Source organism: Pipra filicauda, unplaced genomic scaffold (genome assembly GCF_003945595.2).
Source record: "Pipra filicauda isolate LSUMZ 115617 unplaced genomic scaffold, ASM394559v2 scaffold135_size2527700_pilon, whole genome shotgun sequence".
Classification (NCBI taxonomy): domain Eukaryota; kingdom Metazoa; phylum Chordata; class Aves; order Passeriformes; family Pipridae; genus Pipra; species Pipra filicauda.
Window position 1 is genome coordinate 925,056 of NW_024103829.1, and position 24,662 is coordinate 949,717.

At 39.7% G+C, this 24,662-nt stretch overlaps 2 protein-coding genes across 5 annotated transcripts in view; one reads left to right on the forward strand and one right to left on the reverse strand.

The window, feature by feature from the left end:
• The window catches only part of LOC113998257 (uncharacterized oxidoreductase ZK1290.5-like), a 45,850-nt gene extending 45,483 nt beyond the window's left edge, over nt 1-367 (reverse strand). Inside the window, 2 exon segments of the mRNA XM_039378332.1 lie at nt 2-264; nt 267-367. Of these exon segments, the coding sequence (XP_039234266.1) occupies nt 2-264; nt 267-326 (323 nt within the window). The 5' untranslated portion in view covers nt 327-367.
• Nucleotides 81-23,850, forward strand: DPH5 (diphthamide biosynthesis 5). Of its 4 annotated transcripts, none has more exons than XM_027740813.2 (8): nt 81-98; nt 256-417; nt 3,288-3,412; nt 6,529-6,637; nt 16,222-16,342; nt 18,411-18,450; nt 19,523-19,626; nt 20,549-23,850. In XM_027740813.2, exons 2-8 carry the CDS (start codon nt 283-285, stop codon nt 20,770-20,772), a joined length of 858 nt encoding a protein of 285 aa, XP_027596614.1. In that variant the 5' UTR covers nt 81-98; nt 256-282; the 3' UTR covers nt 20,773-23,850. The 4 variants fall into 4 exon arrangements, with proteins under 4 accessions (XP_027596614.1, XP_027596612.1, XP_027596613.1 ...); XM_027740811.2 differs by lacking the exon at nt 81-98 and adding an exon at nt 104-117; XM_027740812.2 differs by lacking the exon at nt 81-98 and adding an exon at nt 126-138.
• Nucleotides 23,851-24,662: the final 812 nt, after the last annotated feature.

Sequence of the window (24,662 nt, forward strand, 5' to 3'; positions counted from 1 at the left end):
CGGAACTACAGCTCCCGGCGGCCCCTGCGCCCGCGCCGCGGACAGCCGGGAGCCGGGCGGGAGGCGGGAGCGCGGAGGGGCGGCCGGGACACGAGGAGGTGGGAGTGGAGTGCGGAGGTGGGGGCCGGGAGCGCGGAGGTGGGAGGCGGGATACGAGGAGGTGGGAGCTGGGCCGTCCCCCTGCCCATGGGGCCGGGTCACGACGGGCCATGGAGTGCCGCGGCTGATCCCTGTTCTCTTTGCCTCCCGTGGCAGGTGGCGGCTCTGCCCGGCCCCCCGAACATGCTGTACCTGGTCGGGCTGGGCCTGGGCGATGCCAAGGACATCACGGTGAAGGGGCTGGAGGCGGTGAGGCGGTGCCGCAGGGTGTACCTGGAGGCCTACACGTCCGTGCTCACTGTGGGCAAGGAAGCGCTGGTAGGTCCGGCCACGGGGCCCGAGGCCTCTCGGACCGCGGGGCGAGGCGGGCGCTGGGGCTGGGGGGTCAGCGGAGAGGAAGAGGTACGTGACCGTCACACACTACGTTTTATAGGAGATGTTGCTTTGCTACCTTGCGAGAAGACTGCGGCAAAAATAAAATGTTCCTTCCTTCAACTCTTTGTACTGGTTTTCATCTCAAATTCTCCCAATGTGTGCAGATCGTGGAGAACGTGGTTAGAAAAATGTCTGATCTGTTTAAAAACAAAAAAAGCCCAAAAGACATACCAGAATAAAACACGTTTTGAAGCCCTGGGCCTCAATATCAGCCTGAGGCGTTGTGGCTTGCCTACTGGGAATAACAAGTTGACTGTCTTATGTTTCCATGTTTCCACGTGGGCCAAGCTGTCTCACCAGGTTGAGACTCCCAGAACAGGTACAGTTCAGTCAGAGATGGGCTGTTGAACAACATGGAGATAAACAAACCTTACAGAAGACAACAGTAGTCAAATGTACAAATTGTAACTCTGATGGGTTCATAGGTGGTCACAGAAAGATGAAGTTTAATGTCAAAATAATACCAACAAAAGACCATACCTGCCCACAAAACAGGGATGTCTCCTCCCGGGAAGCTGTGCAGTACTGTACAGAGATGCTGTTTGGGTCTTGGGTGCTGTATAGCCATAATGTACCTGTATGCATACCTGTATATACATACAGCATGTGAGACTTTTAGCTTGTAGTCAGCATTACATGGGTTCTGGATACAAGGTAGGCTAGAATATTTGAGGCCGTCTCTGGTTTATCTGCTGTATTTTGGAATGAAGATATGATGTGTGTTTTTATGTTTCTTTTCAGTACACTGAAGCAATCTAAATTGTAGTCAGTCCATTAAAACAAAATGTTCTTTGTTGTTTGATAGTTGGAAAATTGCTAAATGGAAAAGATTACTTGGGTATTTTTACTTCACAAAATTTGCATTTTCTCTCTCTCAAAAAAAAAGAATTCCTAGCCATCTGAAAATAAAACATTGAATAATGGAGAAATGCTGAATATTTTGGTGTGGTTATTTTGTTGGTTTTTGGGGGCTTTTGTTACATTTTTTTATTCTTTTAAGTCTTTTGCAAACCTTGAAGTCCCAAAGATGAGATAACTGGAAAAAGTGATCAATAAAAACAAAGTAAAAGATACCTTATCTGAAACCACCTAAGAGGAAATACAGGAATTAATCACCAAGTGTTTATAATACAGCCCAGTTTGCAGACAAGTGACAATGCTGGATGGTTTATTTAGTGATCTGAAGGTCAATCTCTCCTAAGCAGCATGAAAAGTTATGGGAAAGCTCTCAAAAAGTAAAGAACAGATCCTTTCCTGCAGAAATTTTCTGGAAATCCTTCTATACTGATGCTTTTAAAATCAGGCCTCAAAACTCAAGTGACATGACTTGCTTAGTTTATCTTGTTGGCCTAAAACATGTATTTAAAGCTATTTGATGTTGACCATCTAAATTGGCCCTTAGTTTGGTGAAAGAACTGTGTGGACCCAGTGGCCTCCCAGTGAGTCTACATTGCCAGGAGGGTGCTTTCTATATATTCTCTAATTAGCATGCTTTGATTAGCATTGTGGAGTAGTCTCAAAGCATGCAAATAGATTCCCTTGGATGAAAACAAACAAAGGTGTGCTCCTGGGACTGCACCCAATATGTTCTGTAGTGTGCATTTGTTTACAGCATTGGACTAAAGTCAGCCTGGTGCAATGATAAGCCCACCCAAATGGATGTGGTGTTACCGAGGGCTTTGCTTTATAGAGTCCCATACCTAGTACTCTGGCTATGGGATGGATTTTTTTATGGAAGCACTGCTCCACTTCTGTACAAGTATGATGGTTCTCTCATCAATTCACTGTCCTTTGTGGGCACAGTCACAGAAGTCATAAAAATTTCTTTCTGGGCCATAAATGACTTAATAGTTTTATCAATTCTTTATTTATATTGGTTACTATTCACAATTCCACCCAAGTTTTCTGTATACTACTTAGAACAAAAACAGCTTTTCTGGTCTTTGCCTTGGAAAATATACCTTAAAATGTAAAGAGGATGTGAAATGCATGGTGACACATGACTTAGAGACAGATGTGTTCAGTATGGTCAGACAATATGTTCTAGAACTAACTGAAGTTTCATTACATATGTGAAATCGATTCGGGAAATAAAGGCACTTAAAACATACAAAGAGACACAATGATTACTGAGCTGCTGAGGAAAAGTGAAGGAAATGAACAAATGCATCTTCACCTGTATACATGGTAAAGTATTTCTTAAAGAGAACTCTGAAGGCGAAGGATTAATATGAAATCATTCTTTAGATGTGGTTTGTTTAAATGTTCTAAGGAAAAATCTGAAAAAACAGGTCGTGGTATAGCTAGTGTGGTGTTTGTATCTGGTTTGACGTCAGAATTATAACTAAGCTAAGCAGTTAGGCTCAGACTGTGAGGGGAGATGCCTGACAGTACGATGGCCAGTTGAATTAACTGTACCAAGAGCCCAGCCAGGTACCTTCAGAATGCAGGTGTGACTGAGCTACTTGTGGGGCAGCTTCTCAGCTGACACAGAAGACATAAAAAAAAGAAGTCAGTATCAGAATAAAGTGTTTGACTGATTTTTATCAGCTCAGGAGCTGCTTTATGGGAAGCTCGGGCATTCTGCCAAGTTGGGGTGAGGTTCTCCAAGACCTGGGGCAGACTGCTGGGGAGAATATTAAAGTTAGCTATTCCAGTGTCCATTATCCATGTTCCTGAGTGAGCACCCAGAGAGATACAAAACCACTCCTAACTGTATTATTCTGATGCTTAATATTAATTTCAATTTCTAGGAAGAGTTTTATGGAAAAGAATTGATTTTGGCCGACCGAGAAATGGTGGAGCAAGAAGCAGATACCCTTTTAAAAGAAGCTGATGTTTGTGATGTCGCTTTTCTTGTAGTTGGGGATCCTTTTGGGTAAGATAAAGCAACTTTTGAATTATTGCTCTAGCTTGATAACTCTTTTTTTCAATAGGAAGAAGCCAACTCCGTAACTGTAATTCTTTATGAAGAAGCTGATTTTCAGACCAGAAGCACTTTTTTATGTCTGCATACCCTTTATTGTATTACAAATATACATGCAATTGCCTACACTTTATCTTGCTTTGGAGTTTTCTTGCCCAGATGTTTCTTATAGATAGGAATGTGGATGCATGAATCTTTCCTTCAGCACACACTTATAATTTCATTCATTATAATTTTATTCTCTATTAATTTACAATTACTATTTTGTTTCATGTTTTGTTTGCTAACAGAAGAAATTTTAGGATATCCCATAATTAAGAAATGTGCTGTTTTGGAGGAGTATTCTTTTAGTTTCTGTTTGTACTTATAAATTGCAGCTTTTATGCTCAGTTGTTTTAGAATGAATACAGATTATTGGTTGTACAGTGGTTCTGCTTTGATATAGGCCAGTTTTTTAAATCACTTATGTCGTTATACATGTCTTCTCATGTTGGTCTATTAAGCCTTTTGTTTCCACTTTTTATTCCTGCTGAGAAGTATAGTCTTTTTCTATCACCAGAAGGATCTCCTTCTGTCTCTTTGGTCAGGCATCATCAATCTGTGTTGTCAAGCCACACAGAAGAGCTTTTAGTCTCCAGCTGGTGATTCAAGATTTATACCACAGTGTTAAGGGGCACAGGAAAAATCAAATCACTAAGCACCTTATTTGTGAGTGAAAAAATAGAGAGTTTATGAAAAAGAGAAGCGGTGTGCACATCTGTCAAAAGCAGATAATTTATGTAAATACAGGTTGAAGGGAATTGGCAAGAGAATATTATATTAAGCTAGTTATTATGGGCAGATGATCCTGTATTTCAGAAATATTAATTATACTTGCAGTACATGTTTACACTGAAATTAGGATTCATGTAGAGCGTAGAGCTACATTACCTGTACCCTTGTAAGCAGTATTTTGAGCTGTCTCAGTTATCAATAGTTTCAGTGTCAAAATACTTCAGTTCTGGTTAATGAACTACATACTTGTAGAAAACTACCTTTTTTTTGAGGGAGTTGCTTCTCTCTAAATGTTTATGTTCTTAGCTTTTAATAGTGCAGCTAGAACTGCTCCTGTGCCCACATAGAGCCCTAAGGATTTAGGGGTTTGTGAGGTTACTAGGAAAGAGTACTGAAGGTTTCTGTCCTAAGAGAAGCCACAGGGGAGGAAAGGATGATAGAAGTCATGTGACTGCAGCTGATCATAGAGTTTCCAGTCTCTTTGCAGGTAAGAAGAGTACTTGGCAGCCTTAGGAAATCTCAAGTGGTGGTGGTTAATGGCTAAAGCAATAAAGCAAGCTGTGCCCCCTCATCCTCCTCACTGTGTTCACTGCAGGTTTTTATCTGCGTGTGTGGTAACAGCTCTGGATGTGCTTGCAGGAACCTGGCAATTTCCGTGGAACAGTGGAAAGCCCACCACGCTAGGCTGGTGTTAATATTTGTATTATTACTACCCATAAAACTTAAAATCTGTATCAGTGACAGAAAATACTACTATAGTTTTGGGTGCAGAGGGCTGACTCCATGAAGCCTTTGCTGGCATTAGCTGAGTACTCATGAGGGCACTTCTGCTTTTAGCTACAGTCATTATAGATAGATCTACTGGGAGAGAATAGTGGCTGGAGCAAATTTTAGTGAATAAAGCCAGCTGATCCCTTGGTCAGTATTAGCATAACCACAAAATCCTGCAGTGCTCCTCGTCCTTTGTAGGGGAAGGGAATAACATAAGGCTGTAAAACTTCTTCTCTTAGATCAGACATTCTTAAATCACTTTTGCTTATGGAAATCAGGAGCAGTGTTTGTTTACTAACTAAAGTGTTTGGTTTAGATCATTTTTCTGCATTCTCCCAGGTCTGGGAGCCTATTTGTATAAGGGCCTCAGAGTTATCAAATTCAGATTCCTCATTTTTTTTTTCTTTCAGTGAATTGATTTTTCTTTTAAAATTATTGATCTTTACAGCCTTGCCAGCTGCTGCCATATTTGTGTTCCAATCTGGAGCACCTGCTGACTGGTGCTGGTCAGACACACAGGGTCAAAATTATCAGACTAAATTCAGGGGAATTCTGTGAGGGTAACTGCACAAGGCCAGGGTGAAAGCAGTTTTCCTAGTTCATTGTTCTGATGGGCATATGCTATTTCTTCCTTTCCTTCCTTCTTTGGAACTGCCACACAGAAATTTGTGGTACATCTTGGGAATGATATAAGCACGCATGCGAGCAAATACACATGTAAACATCGTTGCAATTAAAAGATTTGTTTGATCTCTATGTACTTATCATTTTAGAAGGGCTCTAATCTCAATTGCATAACTATAAGCCCAGTGATTTTTGCAGTAGTCACTCACTGCAAGGTGTTTATTGAGTCTTAGACCTGGAGCCAAATTTAGCTCAGTCTGAAACTTAACTAGAATTTTCTTAAGTATTTCAGATTAAACTTGATCACTCAGATTTAGGCATTGTTAATTTGAGTTAAATCTTATGAAAGGTGATTTAGTCTAAGGATGTTTTTTCTAAGTAGTGCCTGCAGTTCACCCCTGTGCATTCGGAGTTCTTGTCTGACTGTGTTGCTTTCCTGGCACGTGCTGGTGCAGATGGGAGAGGGCCCGGCTGTGCAGTACTGGAGTTTTGTGGAAGTCTGTGCCAAATAGAGTTGACCTTTACAGTTCAACACATGTTCCACAGATACCTGCAGAAGACAAAGGATAAATGGAGCTTTCCTTTTCAAGTACTTGCCAAAGCTACTTTATAAAGTAACAGTTGTATTCGTGTTACAGTTTTAATGATGCCAGAAAGCTGCAAAGAACTGTAATATACTGAAGATGCCTGTGATTTCAGCTAGGGAAGATGACATATGGAAACCTTACCGGAGTTTTTACTTTCCTGTAACAATTGGTCAGGATATTGTCGCCATTGTCTCCTCTGCATTGCCCTTGTTGTGAAGGGTTTAATTTCACTTTCAAAACAAACTATTATGCTAGTAACACTTGGTAACTTCCATCTTTTCAATCTTTAATTCCTTTCTTTTCTTAACACAGGGCCACAACACACAGTGATTTAGTACTACGTGCAGTAAAATTGGGGATTCCTTACAAGGTCATTCATAATGCTTCAATAATGAATGCAGTGGGCTGCTGTGGTTTACAGGTAACATTTTTGTATATGCATATATTATATATATGCATACTTTGTATATACATATATATTATTTCTCAACTGCTAAGCTTAGAATTGGTGAGCTCTTTTACTGCTGTGGCAGTTCATGCTCCAGTCTCAGCTTTGAAGATCCGTAGCAGAATTTGTTAACACTTCCTTTTCAGCATGCAACATGTCAGAAAAAGTCCCTTTTGACGAGCACATATGAAAATGAGTAGTAACACTTTTATTCTTCTCTGCTTTCTAACCTTCCTCTGCCCCAGGAGACCCTGATATTTAAGGTTATTTTGCAGATAAAACTTCACTCATGTTGGCTTCCTTGTATTACTCATGGTCACCTGATAAGTTTACTCTTAAATAAGGTTGTTATCCTGTTGAGAAGTATGCTGGTCTTGTCATAAAAGAAACAGATGCACAAGCTTGTCTATATGTTCAACTCATAACTAATTCCAAAGTCTCATATATGATTGCATTCTTTCTCTCCAAGTTCAATCTATCTCCACTTTTGCCCATCTGATGAGAGAGGAGGGATTTGCCCAGCCAAGGACTCGTCAAACAAATTACAGTTTTTGTGCATCTTGAATGGCTAAAGTAGAAAAGGTCTAGTGCTCCCCAAGAAAATAGTTCCTTTTACACATGTATAGGTCCATTACTACTTTTCCTGCATGAAAAATGTTATGGCAGTGTATGAATCATAACTAATCACATATAAATTAGATGAAGTTTCCCCCTCTTGTTTTCATTCATTTCTTTAACATAGGACCTGCCCTCTCAAGGTTCAGAATTGGGAACAGCCAAACCAATTTCCCACTTTACCAAGCACAGCAATGTAAATGTACTACAGATGAGTTGAGGGTTTGAACAATAACTTTTCATCACTGAAAGAGGAATTCCTTCCTAGCTGTACATAAAATAACAAAATTTGTTTTAATTTCAGCAAACAACTGGTACCATCAAATTTCCCCTGACAAACTCCAGTACTCCAAATGCCATTGAACTAACAATGCTGTCCAACAGCAGAAAATCTGTTGCAATAAGTTGAGTATTATCTTTGGCTTTGATTAGAAATCTGAGAGCCGTGTCTGATCTGGCAGTTCAACAACAGTGCATTGACACCTGCTCCAAGAGGTGAATGCTAATGCTAAAGGAAACACAGCATAGCATTCACACTCTATATAATTCTTCCTGTGAGCCCTTTCTCAGTGATACCTGCCTACTGCTGCAAGACTTGGGCAAAATTATCTTTTAGGACGGAAATAAGTTTCTTGGTGTCTAAAATGTACATGCAGAGACAGATGGCAGCTGCCGCATGACTGCACTTACTGGGGCGGGTAACACAGGAGTTGGGGCTGGGGCTCTCTCTTTCCCCTTTTGGCTTCATGGTAGTGGAAAGTTTGCTTCTGCTATCTGACTGTTGATAAGTAGTTTCTACTGGTCACTATCTTTTTTACTGTTCTCTTACGTTCATTCAGAAGGAAGATGCGAAGCCCAAAGAGTTTTCCTAATTTTCTGAAAGTTTCCTTCCCCCACAACTCCAGCCAGGCATGGGAAGGAAGAGTACAGAACTTCTAGGTTCCTTGAAAGAAAGACCAGAAAACTAACTGGGAGTATATTACAAACAATTCATAAAGTTTTTCACTTATGCAGAGTTTTGGAGATTAGTTTACTATTTTATTTCCTTATCCCATGCTGAAGGGAACAGACTATGAAGGAAACGTGGTCTGTTTTTTAAACTCTGGCATTAGTCCCCTTTTCCTCTCTGGCTTGGGAGGGGCTGCCTTCTCATTCCTGTTGTCATATAAAGCATTTAGGAAATAGTGATCGTATTACCAGACAGATGATAACCAGTTATATGTTTAACTCTTCATTGCTCCTTTGTTATCAGTACAGGTGCAAACAGCAAGTGAGGTGTATCTTACAAAAGAGCAGCCTGTGATTTAGAGTTGTGGTGAAAGTTTATAATTTCTTTCAACAGTCTTTATATTCATGGCTGTCTCCTACCATCAGTTTAGTTTTGGAGTTATTGTGTCTCAAATTGCAAAGTTGCTCTCAACTATAGGAGGGATTCCTCTTTTGCTTTACCACAGAAAAGGCTTGGCTTTTTTTTCTTGCTTTGATTGTGATTCAAACCCTCTTTCTTAGCCGAGAAAAACAGGAAACACCTTTATACACTGTTCTGAGAGCCATGTGCGTAGTGAGCTGTAACTGCTGATTAGGCCCTCAGTAAGTGCAGCTACAGTGCAGTCTGTTCAGAGAAGAACATGGCTCTTGTCATCAGAGCAATGTCTCTGTACAGCCAACAGCATTCTGTAGTTGTAGTTGTGCACTTCTCCTGTACAGTAGCGAGTTACTGAAGTCAGTAGAGCATTAGTGATGGTTTGTTACCTTCAATTCATAGATTGTAAAGACTTTCAAATACTTTGTTTTTACTATCTTGCCTATTTAACAGAATTAGTGCAGTTGTTTTGGAAGACTGGAGATTGTAAAAAGAAAAGAATGGGGTTTTGGTTTTGAAAATTAAACTTTTTGAACTTATTGGAAGTTCTTACAGATTGATGCAATGAGGTGTAGCTATTGCAAGCAGAGAATAGTATAACTGAGCAAAGTATTAGTCTGGCTGTGCATAAGGCTCTGTGATTTGCTGTGCTTCACTGTGCCAGATTTTTTTTTCCAAGGCTGAAGAACATATTTTCCCTCAAAAACAAATGAATACAGTTGGGGGGAGAAGCCAGGAAGAGTGGCCATGTGTCAGTGCCTCTTTTCATGTTTCTGCAGGTTCACCCCTCTTATCTGAGAGTCTGACACGTAGGTACGTTTATCTCTCGGACTCCTCTGGAAGTGGGGAAACACCATTAGTGAAGACAGTCAGGCACTTTGGTATGTGTACACACTGCCAGGAAAGTCAGGGAGAGGGGACATCCTCGAGGGAAGGCAAAAATTCTCAGAGAGCACTTCTAGTGGCAGGTAACAAGTGAGACAGGCTAGCTCTTCTCATCAGCAGCTTCACAGTAGTTCCATAGCTTTGGAAAGCTTAGTGTTTTAGGTAACAGGCTTAGCTCTGCTCTATCCCTGCTCAGGTACCCCATGAGCAAGACATTGCCTTGGCTCTGTCTGACTAGGGTTCAGCACTGCAGCTGAGAACAGAGGCAGAGCTAGCCTGACTTCCAAGGCTTTACCTGTACCCACACTCAGTTTTTTGGAATAGGCTTATTGCTAAGGCTTTTAGCCCTAGAATAAAGAGGCAGAAAACTAAGGATCTCTAATTTACACATTTTTTATTTCTTCCTAACCTGCATGATATCTGGGTTAGTTTGGGAAGGTCACTGGCCAAAATGATGCTTTCAGGACAGAATTCTCTCTGACCCAATTCTGGTAATATATCTTTGAGGTAGAAGTATGGATGATCAAACACATGAGGAAGATTCTGCATCATACTGACCTGTGGTGCAAGTGAAGGAATGATGCAACTCAAAATAGCTGAGATAATGGCATTAACATAAAAAAGGAAGATTTAGAACTAAAGTGGAAAGCTGGAGGCAAGACAGGGATGAGATAAAAGACTAAAAAGAGACACTCATTTCTGAGTGGTGTTGCTCATTTTGAAAGCATTTGCTTTATATTTTGGTAGGGCAGCTAGGAAAAAAAACATGTTACGGCAGAGACCTGCCTTTCTTTTGAGATGTACCCACTTTCCACCTGAATAGCTTCAGAACAAACATCTGCATGTTCCCTTGCTTCTTTCAGTGACTCATCTTGATTTTTTTTGTTTGCAGTCCAGTTAGTTCTTGTAAGACAATTACAGTTATAAAATAGAAAATAGTCTTTTTGCTACCAGGTGATCACTTATGCAAAAGCAATGCTTACTATATTATTTTTGAGCTTTTACTGAACAGGTGAGTACCTTTTTAGTGTCAAGTTGAAAAATATTACTTAAAGATAAGGAAGCTGAAGGATGCTATTATAAATCACTGTGCTTGTAGTCAAATAGAAAACCTGTAGTAGCTGCAGTAGTGGAACCTCTGTGCCCTAATCTTCAAAAACACTCTTTGCTCCAATAGGAGGGACATTACATGAAAAGGTTTTTATTCACTGACAGTTAAACTGTTTTCCATCACTACTTGGTTTTCTCAATTACTACCAGCTTCTGAGCATTTTAGAAGTTGGCATTTTCTCAAGCCAATTAAAGGTTAAATCAGTGCTAGTCACACCACTTCATTACTCACAATTGCTGTCCAACTTAGTGCCATTTGTCACCAACAGGCATGACCCAGAAAAATCCATTTAATCAGAACAGTTTGTGGTATTTTTCTTTTAGCTATCTTTATTTCATATTAGTAACCTAAGTCACCAGGGTGGGAAGGAAACATTGTTTGATATTGCTGGAAAGAGTCTTAGAAGGTTATTAAAGATAAGGTGACATTACCTTGGAGGGAAAATCTCCTATTCAAGTTTGCTTGTGGAGTTTCTGAGTATTTCTGTAGCTGAATTTTATTCTGCTTGTGGAGTGGCTATTTCCTAAGCACAGATACAAGAGGCAGCCATAGAAAAATGTGCTCTTTCCTTCAGCTGCTTTTATGTGATTTTCTCAGCTGCCTTCTGAAGACTGCAATCATGTGGAGTGGGATTCCCTCAGCCAAATGTCTTTTCTTCACAGTTCCTTTTCTCTCTGGCATGTACTTAGGGGACTGGAGGTTTTTGGGACAGCTGAGCCAATTTGTTGGCCTGCAGTACAAAAAGGAGTCATAGCCACATATGTGTGAATGGCAAAACCTTTCCATTTCATGTGAAGGTTCTCATGAGAGGCATTCGAAGTTGCTAAATGTCTGTGCTACTAAATAAGGGAGTGTAAAGACCTAGAGCTAGGCTTGTGGTTGTTTCAATTCCAGGCAAAACCAAAGGTTGACTGATTCTTGCTACCTCTTTGTTGATGATTGTACTACTGCCTAAGCTGCTATCTGGCAAAAATATATAATATAAAGAACAGTAGAAGCCCTTTAATCCGATGTATATGGTCTAGAGGGTTGTTAACGGGTTAGAGAGGATAAAGGGAAAAAATCTGACTTTTAAGTTTCCGCTTTTCTGAGGATGAACACTGCATAGCATCACGTCAGAATTCTTATGACAAAGATAAAGAAAACGTGTCTTAGCTTTTCTGTGTATATTCATTGGGATTTATTAGGAAGTAACCTGGGATAGTGCAAGGTGCTCTGCAGTCTCCAAATTCCAATGAGGAGTAGTCTTGGGAGAAAAAGCCTCTTAGTTTCTGTCAGTGGGATGTGATCAGGCTGTGAAGAGCCTTCAGACAGAACTCATCTGTGAGAACTATCTGCAGTGTAACCTGCAACCACCTCACAGAACACAGCTGAGTAGCACATCAGTGCTATGGGGTTTCAGGTACTTGGTTGTGTATTACAGGTAGCAGGTCTGAAAAATGCAATGACTCATTTTACCTTCTTCTCCTGCCACATAACCAGTTCTGAAGCTGTTTGAAATTGTAGGAAAGGAGGTTGGCTCATAAGTGAAAAATTGCTTTGTCACCATTGCAGCTGATACAGCAATAATTCTGGGAAAGATACTGTAAAAATAAATGTCTGTATTTTGAAATGTTTACTTCTTGGTTTCTCTGCAGCTGTTGCCCTACTGCCCTTTAATATTATTTTGCATCTTCTCTCCTGCTTGCTTTAGTACTTTTTAGACGGGATGGGAGATCTTCCTTTTTCAATTTCCCTATTTAGTCTCAGCCTTGTTCCTTCTTTTTATGCCCTAAATTTTTGTGGTGATTTTGTGGTGATTAGCCACATTTGAAGTGAGGATGGTTGATCTGGACAGTTTCAGGTGTCTGATGTCATTTCAGACTGGCCTTTAACAAAGTTGCTCAGTAGTTTTCACTGAAATGTCACTTGCACACAGGCTCTCCAAGGTGAAATCACGGTACAGCACTTTTTCTCTCATAGTTTATTTTGGCCTCTCGATTTTTAGTCATTTCTGCTTATATAAACAAGAAGTAAAATAAGAAATATCAATAACATAAGGGTTAAAATACCAACTGAAAACAAGCACCTCAGTACCAAAAGTTGTCAATCATTCTTTCATGTTACGTGTGTAAATAAAATAGGAAGTTATAGCTTGGTCTGAGGTGATGTAACTCTGAGTTGAAGCACAGTTTTCTGCAGTATTTTGTGAGGCAGAAAACTCTAATAGCAGGGCATTGCCTCAGAGTGGAGTTCTGGCTTCCTTTCCCGACTTTCAGCTATTGTGTTGCAAAATTTAAGTGCACAAACCTTTGCTTAAGCCAGTTACTTCTTGGGTGGGGGGGGAGAGGTATTTCCAAAGACTGAGGTCTTTCAAAATGACCTTTTGAAATTTTTCTGTGATGTTTTTGAGCATTGGGGAGAAGGTAAGAAGGTTAGTTTCCAAGCTGAGAGCATAAAATATCTGTCCAACCATCTCACTGAGCCCCTTTGAAATTCTGGCACTTCGGTGCCTGAGCAGAATGTAGGCACTCTAACAAATCTGATGATTAGTGCAAGTGTGATGCTTGAGATGTTTTGGCTTGTACAGAACAGATATCACCTACTTCTAAATGCCAGGTGCTTCATGTGGAGTGCAGCACACAGGCAGTTGTGAAACTTCACTTGCTGTTGCCTCCCTTTAAAGCTGTGCCAGCAAATGCACAGCATGATCATTTCACTGAAAACACACCTGATTGAACTTCTTCTGAACAATCTCAAAGCATGGCATTAATCCTTAGTTGTGCTGTAATACACCTTGGTTAACAAGCATGTTGAACAGTTTTATTCCAGTGACAAGTGTGATTTCTGGAGTTTTGGGGCCCTATTTAGCATTTTATGGTCTGTGGAAAGAACTTTTTTTTAATTTCAGTGGGTTCTGACTCTAGTGGACCTGCTGTCTTCTGTAACTGCTGAGTCCTTAGAACAGTAGTGGAATTTTTTACATTTATTGCTCTTTCTGCACCTAGGCTTTTCTTGAAAGTCGGATACTTCACATGATTTCAAGAGGCAGAAATTAGAACGCAGCAGAGGAATATATATTAGGAAAAAATTGATCTGCATGAGGTACAGGGAAGGTGTTAAAGGTGTAAGTTCTGACACAGTCATGTGTTGCTCCTTTAATGCAGGCTTGCCCTGGTGGAAGAGCAGTTCCTATGTTTGCATAATGTCACACATCTGCAGAGATCAAATGCTGGATGAGAAAGAAATAGTGGTTTGTGTCTGTAGAAGTGTTTGTAAGGTAATTGGTTACACATAGTCAAGCACAATAGAGGTATCCACTTATTGCTTCAGTTCCACAGCATTCTAACTGATGCTGTACCAGAAAGTTTCCAAAGCAGTATTTCTCCCTCTTTAAATTAAAGTAAAAATATGTGTGCATTAATGCTAGGAAATCTGTTCTTCACAAGGTTAGTTAGTACAGGGCTATAAGCTGCAAAGGCATTTCTAGGAGGTTAATAAAATATGTCCCATTCCATCTTATTGTTGTAGAAGCTCCTTCTGTACTTCCAGGTGCTGAGAAAACAGGTGTATTTTTGTGAGACTGTAAGTAGTTTTCTATGATATCAATACTTCATGAAGGTATTCTGAAGTTATTTCTACTGAGTAGACAGGCCATTTCTGAGAAAAACATTTTACTCTTTTTTGACATTCAGACTTTAGTTTTAATGCAAAACCTGGTAAACAAAGGAGAGATTCAGTGACTCTGACTGGCAGGACTTGCACAAAAAGAATAACTTGCTTAACTTCTTGTTGGCAAAAAGGATGGAGAATCTTTGTAACGAATAATGGAAAAAGAGAACGATAACAATTGGAACAAGCGCTGTAGGGTATAAAGTTGAATGCCCAACTTGTTCTTAATATGTGGCAGAGTGGTTTAGAAGTTCTGATTCCCAACAAAATACCTATCAGATAGTAACATTTTGCCCACTTCTGCCCATCCTTTTCTTCGTCAAAGGCAGAGGTGGAAGTTTGTCTCCTTTAGGTTATTGAAATGCCAAAGGGACAAGATAAGATTTAAGGTTAATTGAGGCCACTTTCTGTCCTGAACAAGGACTGCTGCTTTTGGGAAATGGCTGCAGTGGCTTTCAGGTGGCAGATGGGAAGCAGTTAGTTGGGTTGGTACTGGACATTTCAGCAGTTGTGGAAGATTGCAGGGATACTACCAATGAGAATAAAGGTATCTTGCTCCCAGATGTTCTAACAGTGAAGGGGAGAAACTTCTTGTAATGGGAAAAAGTTCTAGGCAGCCACATGGAAAATAGGCAAAGCATAGTATGGGGTTTTTTTTAAATTTTCTAGAACACAGTCTTGAAATAGTTAACAAGTTACATCAGGAGCAATTCATTTGGTTCAACCTGTATTTACTTTACTGGAAGAACCTTTAGGTTGTGAAATGTACACTGTGTGTTCTTGTCCTTGCACTAGAATGAAATACTTAAAAGAGGAAACGTTTTCAGTAGTATTCCAGGAATGTTTGAATAAACCCTGTTTCTATCAGCATGAATGGTTAAAATTTGAGCTTTCGGTCCCTTGAAAACAAACATGTTTCTGCTTTGATTCAAGTTCTGTTCTGCCAGCATAAGGGAGTTAAAACCACAACCTAATGCCACAGTAAAATAAGTCTGTATAGGGAAATCCCCAAATGGCACAGGGCTGCCAGAGCTGCTTCTACACAGGGTCCTCTGCCAACAGCGCACACCGTCTCTCTTGTAATGGGCATGGAAAAGCATCTTTTCCTTCCAGGAGTCCAGAGGAAGTGGGAAGGGTAGACCATCTAGCTGTTGTTTCTCTGGTGGGCTTGAGCAGACAGAACATTGGCAAGCTGTAAAAATCCATCTGGGACGGCCCTGTTCTGGAGCTGAATTGACCAAAATTGATGCATGGTTTTGCCCTTTTTCAGCTTGATTACAAAGACTTTGAAGCCAAATATTGCCTTAGGTTACATATGACTTTCACTTTTGCATCACCAGAGGTGATTGGCAAGACTATTGCTTCAAATGTCTTCACTGAGATTAGGGACTCACAGTAATAAATGTGTTAAGACTGAGAACAGAATCAGTGAGTATGCTCGACATACAATCTGCTAGCAATATTCTTCTTACCATATGTGCATAAACAATGTTGCACCTCTTTGCTTCATGTGCAATCTGTCCTTTCTTCAGATCTTCACATCCACTGTCTCCTTAGACTGTAGCTTCTTTTGCATGACAGAGCTTTCAACTGCAGGAAAGTGTCATTTTAAATTAAATACTACTGTATCAGTAGAATCAAAACATTGTATTATGGCATTATTCGAAGTTGCCTAGCCTTAAGCAAAATAAGAAATAAAAAGTAATACTTTCTGTGCTAATCTTACAAAGTTTGTGCCTTTAAAAGGACTTCAAAATTAAGTAACAAGGAATAGAAGGTATATTGGAAGTTGTTTAATATACATTGGAAAGGTGAATGCAGAGATAGGTAAAAACTTTACAGGTAGTTCATTACTTGTTCTTTAACATTATTGCATGCTCCTAATTTTTTCTTATTGCATATACATGTTGCTGCATTTGCTTTGTTTTACAGTTGTACAGTTTTGGAGAGACAGTTTCTATAGTGTTCTGGACAGATACATGGAAGCCAGAAAGCTTTTTTGACAAGATCGAGAAGAACAGGCGGAGTGGAATGCACACCCTGTGCTTACTTGGTGAGCAGCTACCCGGGCTCCTTAATTACCAACGCAGCACTCAGAGGCAGCAGTGACAGGCACGGGATGCTGTCTGTGATTCAACGTGTTCTCAGCTAACATGTATCTCTGAAAATAACACAAAAAACTGGAGTGTTAGTGCATGGGTCCTTAGAGTCAATTTGCCGTTGTTCATGCTACAGCAGCCAGGAATTCTGTAATTCCTTCTCAGAAAATCCCTACTGATGCCTTTGTAGAAGTCAAATAGGAGCAGAAGGTCCATTTTTGCTCTTAAGTTCACTAAGATTTTGAGCTAGATCTGGCTCAGCATCCCAAGCAGATTGCAGTGACTAGCAGCCATCTTTTGTTGACTTAATTAAGTCAACACACTTAAACTTTCTGGGGAGCTAAATCATACTTTTAGCCACGTTTGTATTTTGTAAGGTGATATTCTTTTTCCTAAGTTATCTAAGGGTCTTTTGGCCAAAGGCAGTTGTCATGTGAGAAGCTTCAGTGCTTAAAAAATCCTTGCTATCATGGAGCTGAAATGGAACCCTGCTCCCACCCCATCACTGTCCCAGGCTCTCCCACGGTGCTCTCTGATCTTTATCCTACCCAACAGCCCTCAGCTGACAGCCACTTTATGAGAAACTCTACTATAAGTAACTCCTTCAGGATTATGCAACTCCCAGCATATAAAATATAAGGCACCTGCATTATTTGTATATATAGTTATATATCTCTCTGTATCATAGTTTAGACACAGCTGGAATCATTCAGGGCTAAATAAATTAATATCTTAAGTAAAAACAAAGTCTGTGGTAATTGGAGGATCCTGAGCAGGAAACAATTTTAAATGTGTATGCATCACTGCACATCAGACTTTCCAATGCCTTGAAAGTTGTTTGTTTTCAAAATTGGCTAAAAATCAGAATTCTGGTAATTTGTTTTAAAGAAGGATGAGCTGACAAGTGCTTCAGACAAGGATTATTACAGCTACAGTATGTTGAAACAAAGTATTCTTTAGATATTTTGTATAATAATTTCTATGGTGTCCCTTTTAAATTTTTTTACATAGTAGCAAGAGAGTAAAAATTTGGAAACCATAAAATTGCATTATAAATCTCACATTTCAGGGATTGTGGTAGCTGCATCTCATTGTTACTTACAGCTGAAAACTACCCATTTCCAAACTAATCGTTCCCTTGGTCATTTTGGTCTTTGTATTGTGTTTATCCAACTGACTGGATTACTGTATAAGCAAATGTGATGTTAAAAAGGTTTGCGCTGATAAACTTCTGAATTCAAAGTGACTTCATGGACATATATGCAATTCGGTAAACTGGGCACTTTCAGTCTTGCAGCTTTGCACTGTCACTTTGGTTTATAAGTTAATGATATAATTAAGCAATACTTTTATAAAATCCAAGGTTAAAAATGTATCCAGCTTTCAAAATTATCAAAAATTATAATTTTTGGGGGACATCTGAATACAGGTAACATTCGAATTCCTCTTGGAGGAATTATGGTCAATTAGTTTCATAAAACTGCATCTGTGCAGAGTCTTACCTCCCTCACTCCTTCTATTTCAGTTTTGCCCAAGCCTTTTTTTCCCCCATAATAGGAGATTGTTCTAAATTTTCATTGGGACAGGAAGGAAGTGCTAATGAAAGTCAGGTTCCTGCAGGCCAGTGATGTAATCACTGTCGGTCAGTCATACTCTTTTACCTTCGGGGACCACAAAGTGCTCATGATTTAGGAGTAGCCTCAATACCCTGGTATGCCCAAATGTGCTGGTATTTAGCTATCCCATGGTAAATATGCCTGCTATTTGTATACTTAGCTGTCTTTTTATTCAGCTATGTTGCTCTGAAATCTGTGAAACTTGCCCTGTCTTGGGTAAAATCGCACACATAACGTCACAATACTTTCTGATTAATTAACACATGTAACAGTACAATTTTTCCTGTAATAGATAAAATTTTGTTATAAATTTTATAGAAACCGTTAATTAAGTTTTTACCTACATAGAAAACTAAGTGGGCAGTTTGTGGGCAACCTGTGTTTTAATATCTGTTTTGTTCTACAGATATTAAAGTGAAGGAGCAGTCTCTGGAGAATCTCATGAAGTGAGTCACCATTTTGAAAATATACAGAAACACACAGTGCACTTACAAAGGTTTTTTTTGTACAAGGAACAAAGGTTCTTTGCCCATGGTCTAATACTGAACTTACCTGCCTTCTCCTCTCGTGCTCCTCAGTGGCTGCTGTCTTTTGTTTCTTACAAGGAGTGGAACTCTTTTGTTCACTGCAATAGGACCTGGCTTTATTTACAGTAACTGAATGGAGTTGCAGCAGAGCATAATCTTTTTTGTAACTGTTGCTGTGAGAAGCACTAGGTCAGAATGGGGTAGGCCTTCTGCTTGGTGAATGAAGTGTTATTCCTTTACTGTCACCTCCTGAAACAGATTAATATCTGAAACAGTGTTCTAAATTTATTCTTCTGTAACACTGGCTAGAAACAGTCTGAAACACAGAATACGTACCAACCTTTTTAAACAGTTAAATAAGCAATATATAGAAAATGCTCTTAAGTTCGCTTAACTGTATTCAAAAAGCTCTTACCACATCTTATTCATCTCTCTGCAATCTGTGTGTTTTGACAGTGGTGAATATAAACGGTTCCTTTATACGCGTGCTGTAACTGGTCTAAATTAACGTTTATGAAGTCTCACAGTATCATTGAGGTTTGTTTATTCTGGAGTTCAAAATAAAATCTGTTTGACTGAGTCCACAGTTGGCAAGGAAAGCAGCATTTCATTTAAGAATATATTTCTAGTCTGTAATCATCTGTCTGCAGGGCATTTGACAGAAAAACAGTCGTTTGCCCTTGAATTTAAGCCTAATGCATCTTTTGGGAGTAGCTGCAAAACCTGCATATTGCTTCTAGCAGCTGAATTTGCTTTTAGGACTCAAATGATCTGCCAGCTGGAGGCCCAGCTGTTTCACAGGTGTGGCGAGAGCACAACAGCCTTCTGTCTTCCTTAAAAATTCCACTCTTGTCTAAAAAGCCCAGCCTGAGAGCCTGGGCCTGGTTATGTTCAATTTGCTGTCTAGAGGCCTCTTGAAATAAGTTGCAAGAATGCTGGGGATAATGAAATGTGTTATATGTGAAATTTCTCTACTTTCCCTTCACGGCAGAGGAAGAAAGATTTATGAGCCACCGCGCTACATGAGTGTGAATCAAGCTGCAGAGCAGCTTCTTGCCATTATTCAAAACAGGAGGCTCCAAGGAGAAAAACCAGGTATACGACTGCAATGTTTGTGTCTGCTACTACCCCTCTCCAGTCACACCCCTCGATGAGCTTCTGGGCTCCACTCCCTTCCTCTTACTCTTGGCATTCTCTTGCTCTGGAGTGGATTTAGGCTGCTTTAAATCTTAGTCAAGATGGATTTAGCTGAGCTTGAACATGGCACAGCTTGGTGAGCAGAGATGAAGGTGCAAAAGTGGCTCCTGGAGGTTTAGTCAAAGCCTCAGTTTGGAAACCACGGACTGTTTCTATCCCTCTGTAACTATGAGCTCTTTGATCCATTCGTGTTGCACGAGGTGGAAGGATTTGGAGCATTTTTGATCAGTCAAGCTTCAAAAAAATCTCTGCTACATTTTACTTAGACTGGTCATGCTCTGCTCTACATGAATACCAGCATAAATCTAGGTTAATCTAAGGATGCAGAACTGTGATTTTGACCTTGAATTCTTAACAGTAGTCAAGAGCAAACTGTGAAACATGTTTATTGAAACCAAGGGTAAACTCACAGCAGCTATAAAGATGACTCAGTTGTGTCACATAAAATTTTTTCTAATAAAAATTCACCTAGCTCTATTCCTCTTTTTAGAAGTTTATTCCTTCAATAGTGTTAAAATGAAAATCTTTTCCTTTTATCCCTTATATAGAATAATCAGAAGCAGCCATTTCCCAAAAGTGAATACAGTTCATGAAAGAATTACATATTCTACTTCTGCTGCCTTCCCATTCCTCCTTATCAACATCTTTAAGATACAGCTTTATTTTCTTTGAAGAATAATCTTCTTTCTGAGCCACTCCAATAATTTAATAATTGAAGGTTTAAGAAAGCAGTGTTAAGGTTTAAGCACTTTGAGTACTTTTTTCCTTTATGATGGGATCATTAGTCAATAAATTAAGCATTTAATCTTCTTTCTTACAGAAACTACTGAAAACACAATTTGTGTTGGCCTTGCTCGTGTGGGTGCTCCAGATGAGAAGATTGCAGCAGGCACACTACAGCAGATGTCCAGTGTGGAATTGGGTGGTCCACTACATTCCTTAATTGTTACAGGCACTATGCATCCTCTGGAATTAGAGATGCTTAAGCTCTTCTCTGTAGATAGTTCCAGTTTTGAAAATAATGCATGTCAAAGGACCACTTAAATAAAAATGAGGCATTTACATTTTTATTCCATCTTTAATTTCCTAACAGCATAAAGCTATTCCTGTGAATATTTAAGACTTGCCTAACGGCAGTTACACTGCATATTGCTTCAGAAGACAGCACTGTAGGAACATGGACCTGCTTTCACCGGAGGCTGCAAGTATATGCTTCTACCATGTAGACCCTCCAGAAAGTTTTAAACACATCAGCATCACTTGTGATCAAGGGGACATCACTTGTGCTGTAGTCCATTAAGCCTACTGCCATACAGTGTTGTAAGTGCATTAGATGTTAAATTTCGCTTTTCAACTTCCCAGAAACTTAGTAGTCCTCTCACCAATAGAAACCATTAGCATGCAAAACCTGTTAGGTCTGTGTCCATCTTTACTTTGGGAGAGTGAATACAGACAGGTGAGAATGCTCTAAACCGAGAAAAACAAGAACTTACCCTTTGATCAGCTGGTGAAACAGACGGAGAAGCTGCACAGAATTTCTTATTTCAGAAGGCTGCAACTTAAAATAGAACTGGATTTCTTCATGTTAATGCTAGCATTCACAAAGGGCTGGACTCTAACTGCAACAACCACAATTAACCTTAAGCCAAGTCTCAGCAGACTGCAAGAATTCTCTTTAAAATCAGCTGGTGGATGATGGTGGTCACTATTTCAACTAGTCTTCAAGGTAAGATGAGAACAAAGCAGACCTGTATGCATTTTTTTTTTTAAACTGAAGATTTATTGGAAAGAAATTTGATCCCATATCTTGTCAGCAATATAGGATATTTAACATTTTATATAGACTGTATTCAAGTAGAAAAGATTACATTAAAAATTTCTTAATATTGCACTTGGGACAAGTCGTGGCTAAGCTACTAACATTAGCATTCCAGAACAAATCATACAGAGTCTTCAGAATTTTAGTGAGCTGCCTTGTGATTTCTTCACAGGTACTTTGACACACTGTGCTATTCAACTTTAGCTCACTGCTAAGAGTAATTCCTGTAATTTAAAGGTAAAGGTAAGCAATATGCTCTCTGCTACCAGGAATGATTTTGGCAATTGCTTCATTCACATTATTTCACACTTCAGCCAAAATACTGTAGCCATTCACTTAACTCTTGTACAAGATCCCAGCATACACGTGAGAGACTCCAATGCACATGGGAAGTGAAATACCCACCTCCTTTTACTTATTATTTCCGCCAAAGTACCACAGAGGCAGGAACTTTTTGTGGCTCACTGAAACAGAGAAGCAGATTAAGCAGTGTGTGCACACAGCAAGACAGTCTTCACATGCCAGGCACAGCAAAGCATGACTGGCATCTTCACATTATAGCAGTGTCTGGCCAATGGAGTCCCAACAGGGATGGTCACTGCAACAAAGCCTGAATGGGGGACAAATCCAAAAGGGAGTAGAAGTGTAAAGGAGGAATTAACTACTGAGTCAGTATTAGGGATCAGACAGATTATTAAAAAAGAGAAAAAAGAAAATCCTGCTTAAAGGGGTGGATAATCAAGAATCATAGCAAGTGGCAGTCTGATGGCTTCTGGAAGAAACAGGACAGGGCTTAATTATTAAATAAAACTGTTGCTCTGAACTGGTATTTAAAGACCTTGTTTCATGGAGAGAGAGAAGAGTTTACATTTTACAGAAGCATGCAACTGAAAATTTGCACTGTGCAACTGCAACTGAAATCTGCACTATGAGAGAAATGCCATAGACTTTACAATCTGAATGCAGAGTGTGTGCAAAGGGTGGAAAACTGCAGGTCAGCAGCAGCTTCCCCCCTCTTGCATCTTGTCTGAATTCCCAAAACAGGTTCACTTACAACAGTTAAAAAGAGATACCCTTACTTTCCTTCACCTTTAAAGCCAGTTTTACTTAAAAAAAAAATTAGGAATGTTGAGTCACTAATGTCCATTTTATTAGTAGCAGCAGCTTCAATTTTTATGTAAAAATAGTGTAAGCAGCTCTTACTAATGATGCAACTAAACTTTTGTTTTACTAAGCAGTATTACATAAAAACCAGAGTCATTTATTTGCTTCTTGCACTTTTTGCCTTAGTTTAGCAAATCACACAAGTAACTCAGCTCTCTGTAGGGGCCCAGCTGATCTAAGGAGCCAGTCTGTACATATCTGTGGACTTACCGGATTAGCCTATAAAGGACCAGTCTTCACTGTGCATATTCATAAGAGTAGTTTTCTTCCACTGTTATTTACCATAAAAAACACTGGGGCATTTTCATACAGACACTCTGCAGCATTTGTCTTCTTATTTTGCTGTAGGTGCGGTAAAAATCGTGCAGTTTGCAGGCTTGGTCTTTGGGACAACAGGGTTGTAAGTTACTGGTTTCAGTTACAGAAAAAAACAAACCACAAAGACAGACTACGTTTAACCCCATAGTAAGCTCAGCTACGTGAAAACATGAGAAAACCATAAATTGAAAACTTCGTTCAAAATTCAGTAGTGAATACCAGAAAGCTGAGTTTTAGCAGATGATCTGCAGCCGTTCATCCATCTCTGGATGTCAGCCACTCACACAAAGCTTTGTATAAATGATGCCATGCATCTCCAATAAAGTGTCAAAAGCAAAGTGTTACATAAGCAGCCAAGTGTTAGGTAATTAGCAAAACACAAAGTAATGGTCCTTTGGCTCTCAGGGTAAGAAAAGCTGCACTGTCATTTGCGTGATTTGTACTCTCCTAAAACCTGAGCAAGTATCCCCTCAGCAAGTGAAAAAAATAAATCTGATGTCACTCGGTTTACTGACATACTAGATATGACTGTAGTTACCTACTGAACATGTCATATACTGTCTTCTGTAACATTTTGTGATACTTATCCTTTTTCAGAAAGCCTAAAAAGGCTTAAAGTCTATTTTAAATCTGACTTCCCTACACTATCCCCAATTATATTTGACAAACAAATGATACATTTCTTACTATAAAACACCAAGTTTAAAAATAACGAAGTGCTGTCTTAGTTAGAAAACTCAGACTTGTACATATCCTTCCAACAATCTGATAAATCATAAGCAAAAAAAATAAAAAAGTAATTAAAGTTGTTTTTATAATTATAACTGGCTTATAGGCTTTTTCACTCCATTTGCCATATTAAAAAAGTCTGTAGATGTACATTTAAAAAAATACCAGCATCAAAAAAACCCAACTGCCACTTGGCCAGATTGTCACTTGGGAACAAATAGTAGCAGTTGTCTTTTCATTAAGAAAACTAAAGTAGTGGCCAAGCTCAGTGACTAGGGCAGCACTACAGTATTTTATCAAGTCCAGGAATACCCAGTCCCAAAACATGCTGGTATAAAAATTTAAACCAAGCCTGCTCTTGGATCATGACACAATGGCATTGAAGTTGGCTGGTGCTTGCCTTTAAAGTAGTATCAGTTGATCTTCTCTAGCCTCAAATAGCAGTAACACTAACTATTGAAAAATGAGGAAGTCATGCTGTCAGCCAACAAGCAGCAGTCTATATGCAGTAACACTACAAAACAGTAACTCCACCCTATAATCACAACCAGATTTTAATCACCTTTTCTGTGAACATACATGCACATGGTATATTAAACTGCAATGCTCAAATCTGCTCAACAGATTGTTGCACCCACCCTGTGCTGTGTAACTCCCAGATCCCATCTTTCAGTCAGGAAAGTCTGGGCCAGGCAGGGGATCTGCAAGGTGGGATGGGGAGAGAGCCTGACAGAGCGCCAGGCAGGAGGCCAGAAGAGAGATGTGGAGCGGTGCAGCCAGATGAGAGGGCACTCTGCACCCACATCCCCAGGAGCAGCCAACAGGATGGGAAACCAGCAACAGGGATAAAGAAGGATCTGAAGGCTGGAAGAGACTATAAAGCTTAAAAGCAGTACTATATGTG

What these genes read in the sequence shown, in the direction of transcription:
- DPH5 (XM_027740813.2), top strand. Translation starts at nt 283, where the DNA reads ATGCTGTACCTGGTCGGGCTGGGCCTGGGCGATGCCAAGGACATCACG. An exon ending in CTGTGGGCAAGGAAGCGCTG is followed by an intron (nt 418 to 3,287) that starts GTAGGTCCGGCC and finishes TTCAATTTCTAG; the next exon opens with GAAGAGTTTTATGGAAAAGA. An exon ending in TGGGCTGCTGTGGTTTACAG is followed by an intron (nt 6,638 to 16,221) that starts GTAACATTTTTG and finishes TTTGTTTTACAG; the next exon opens with TTGTACAGTTTTGGAGAGAC.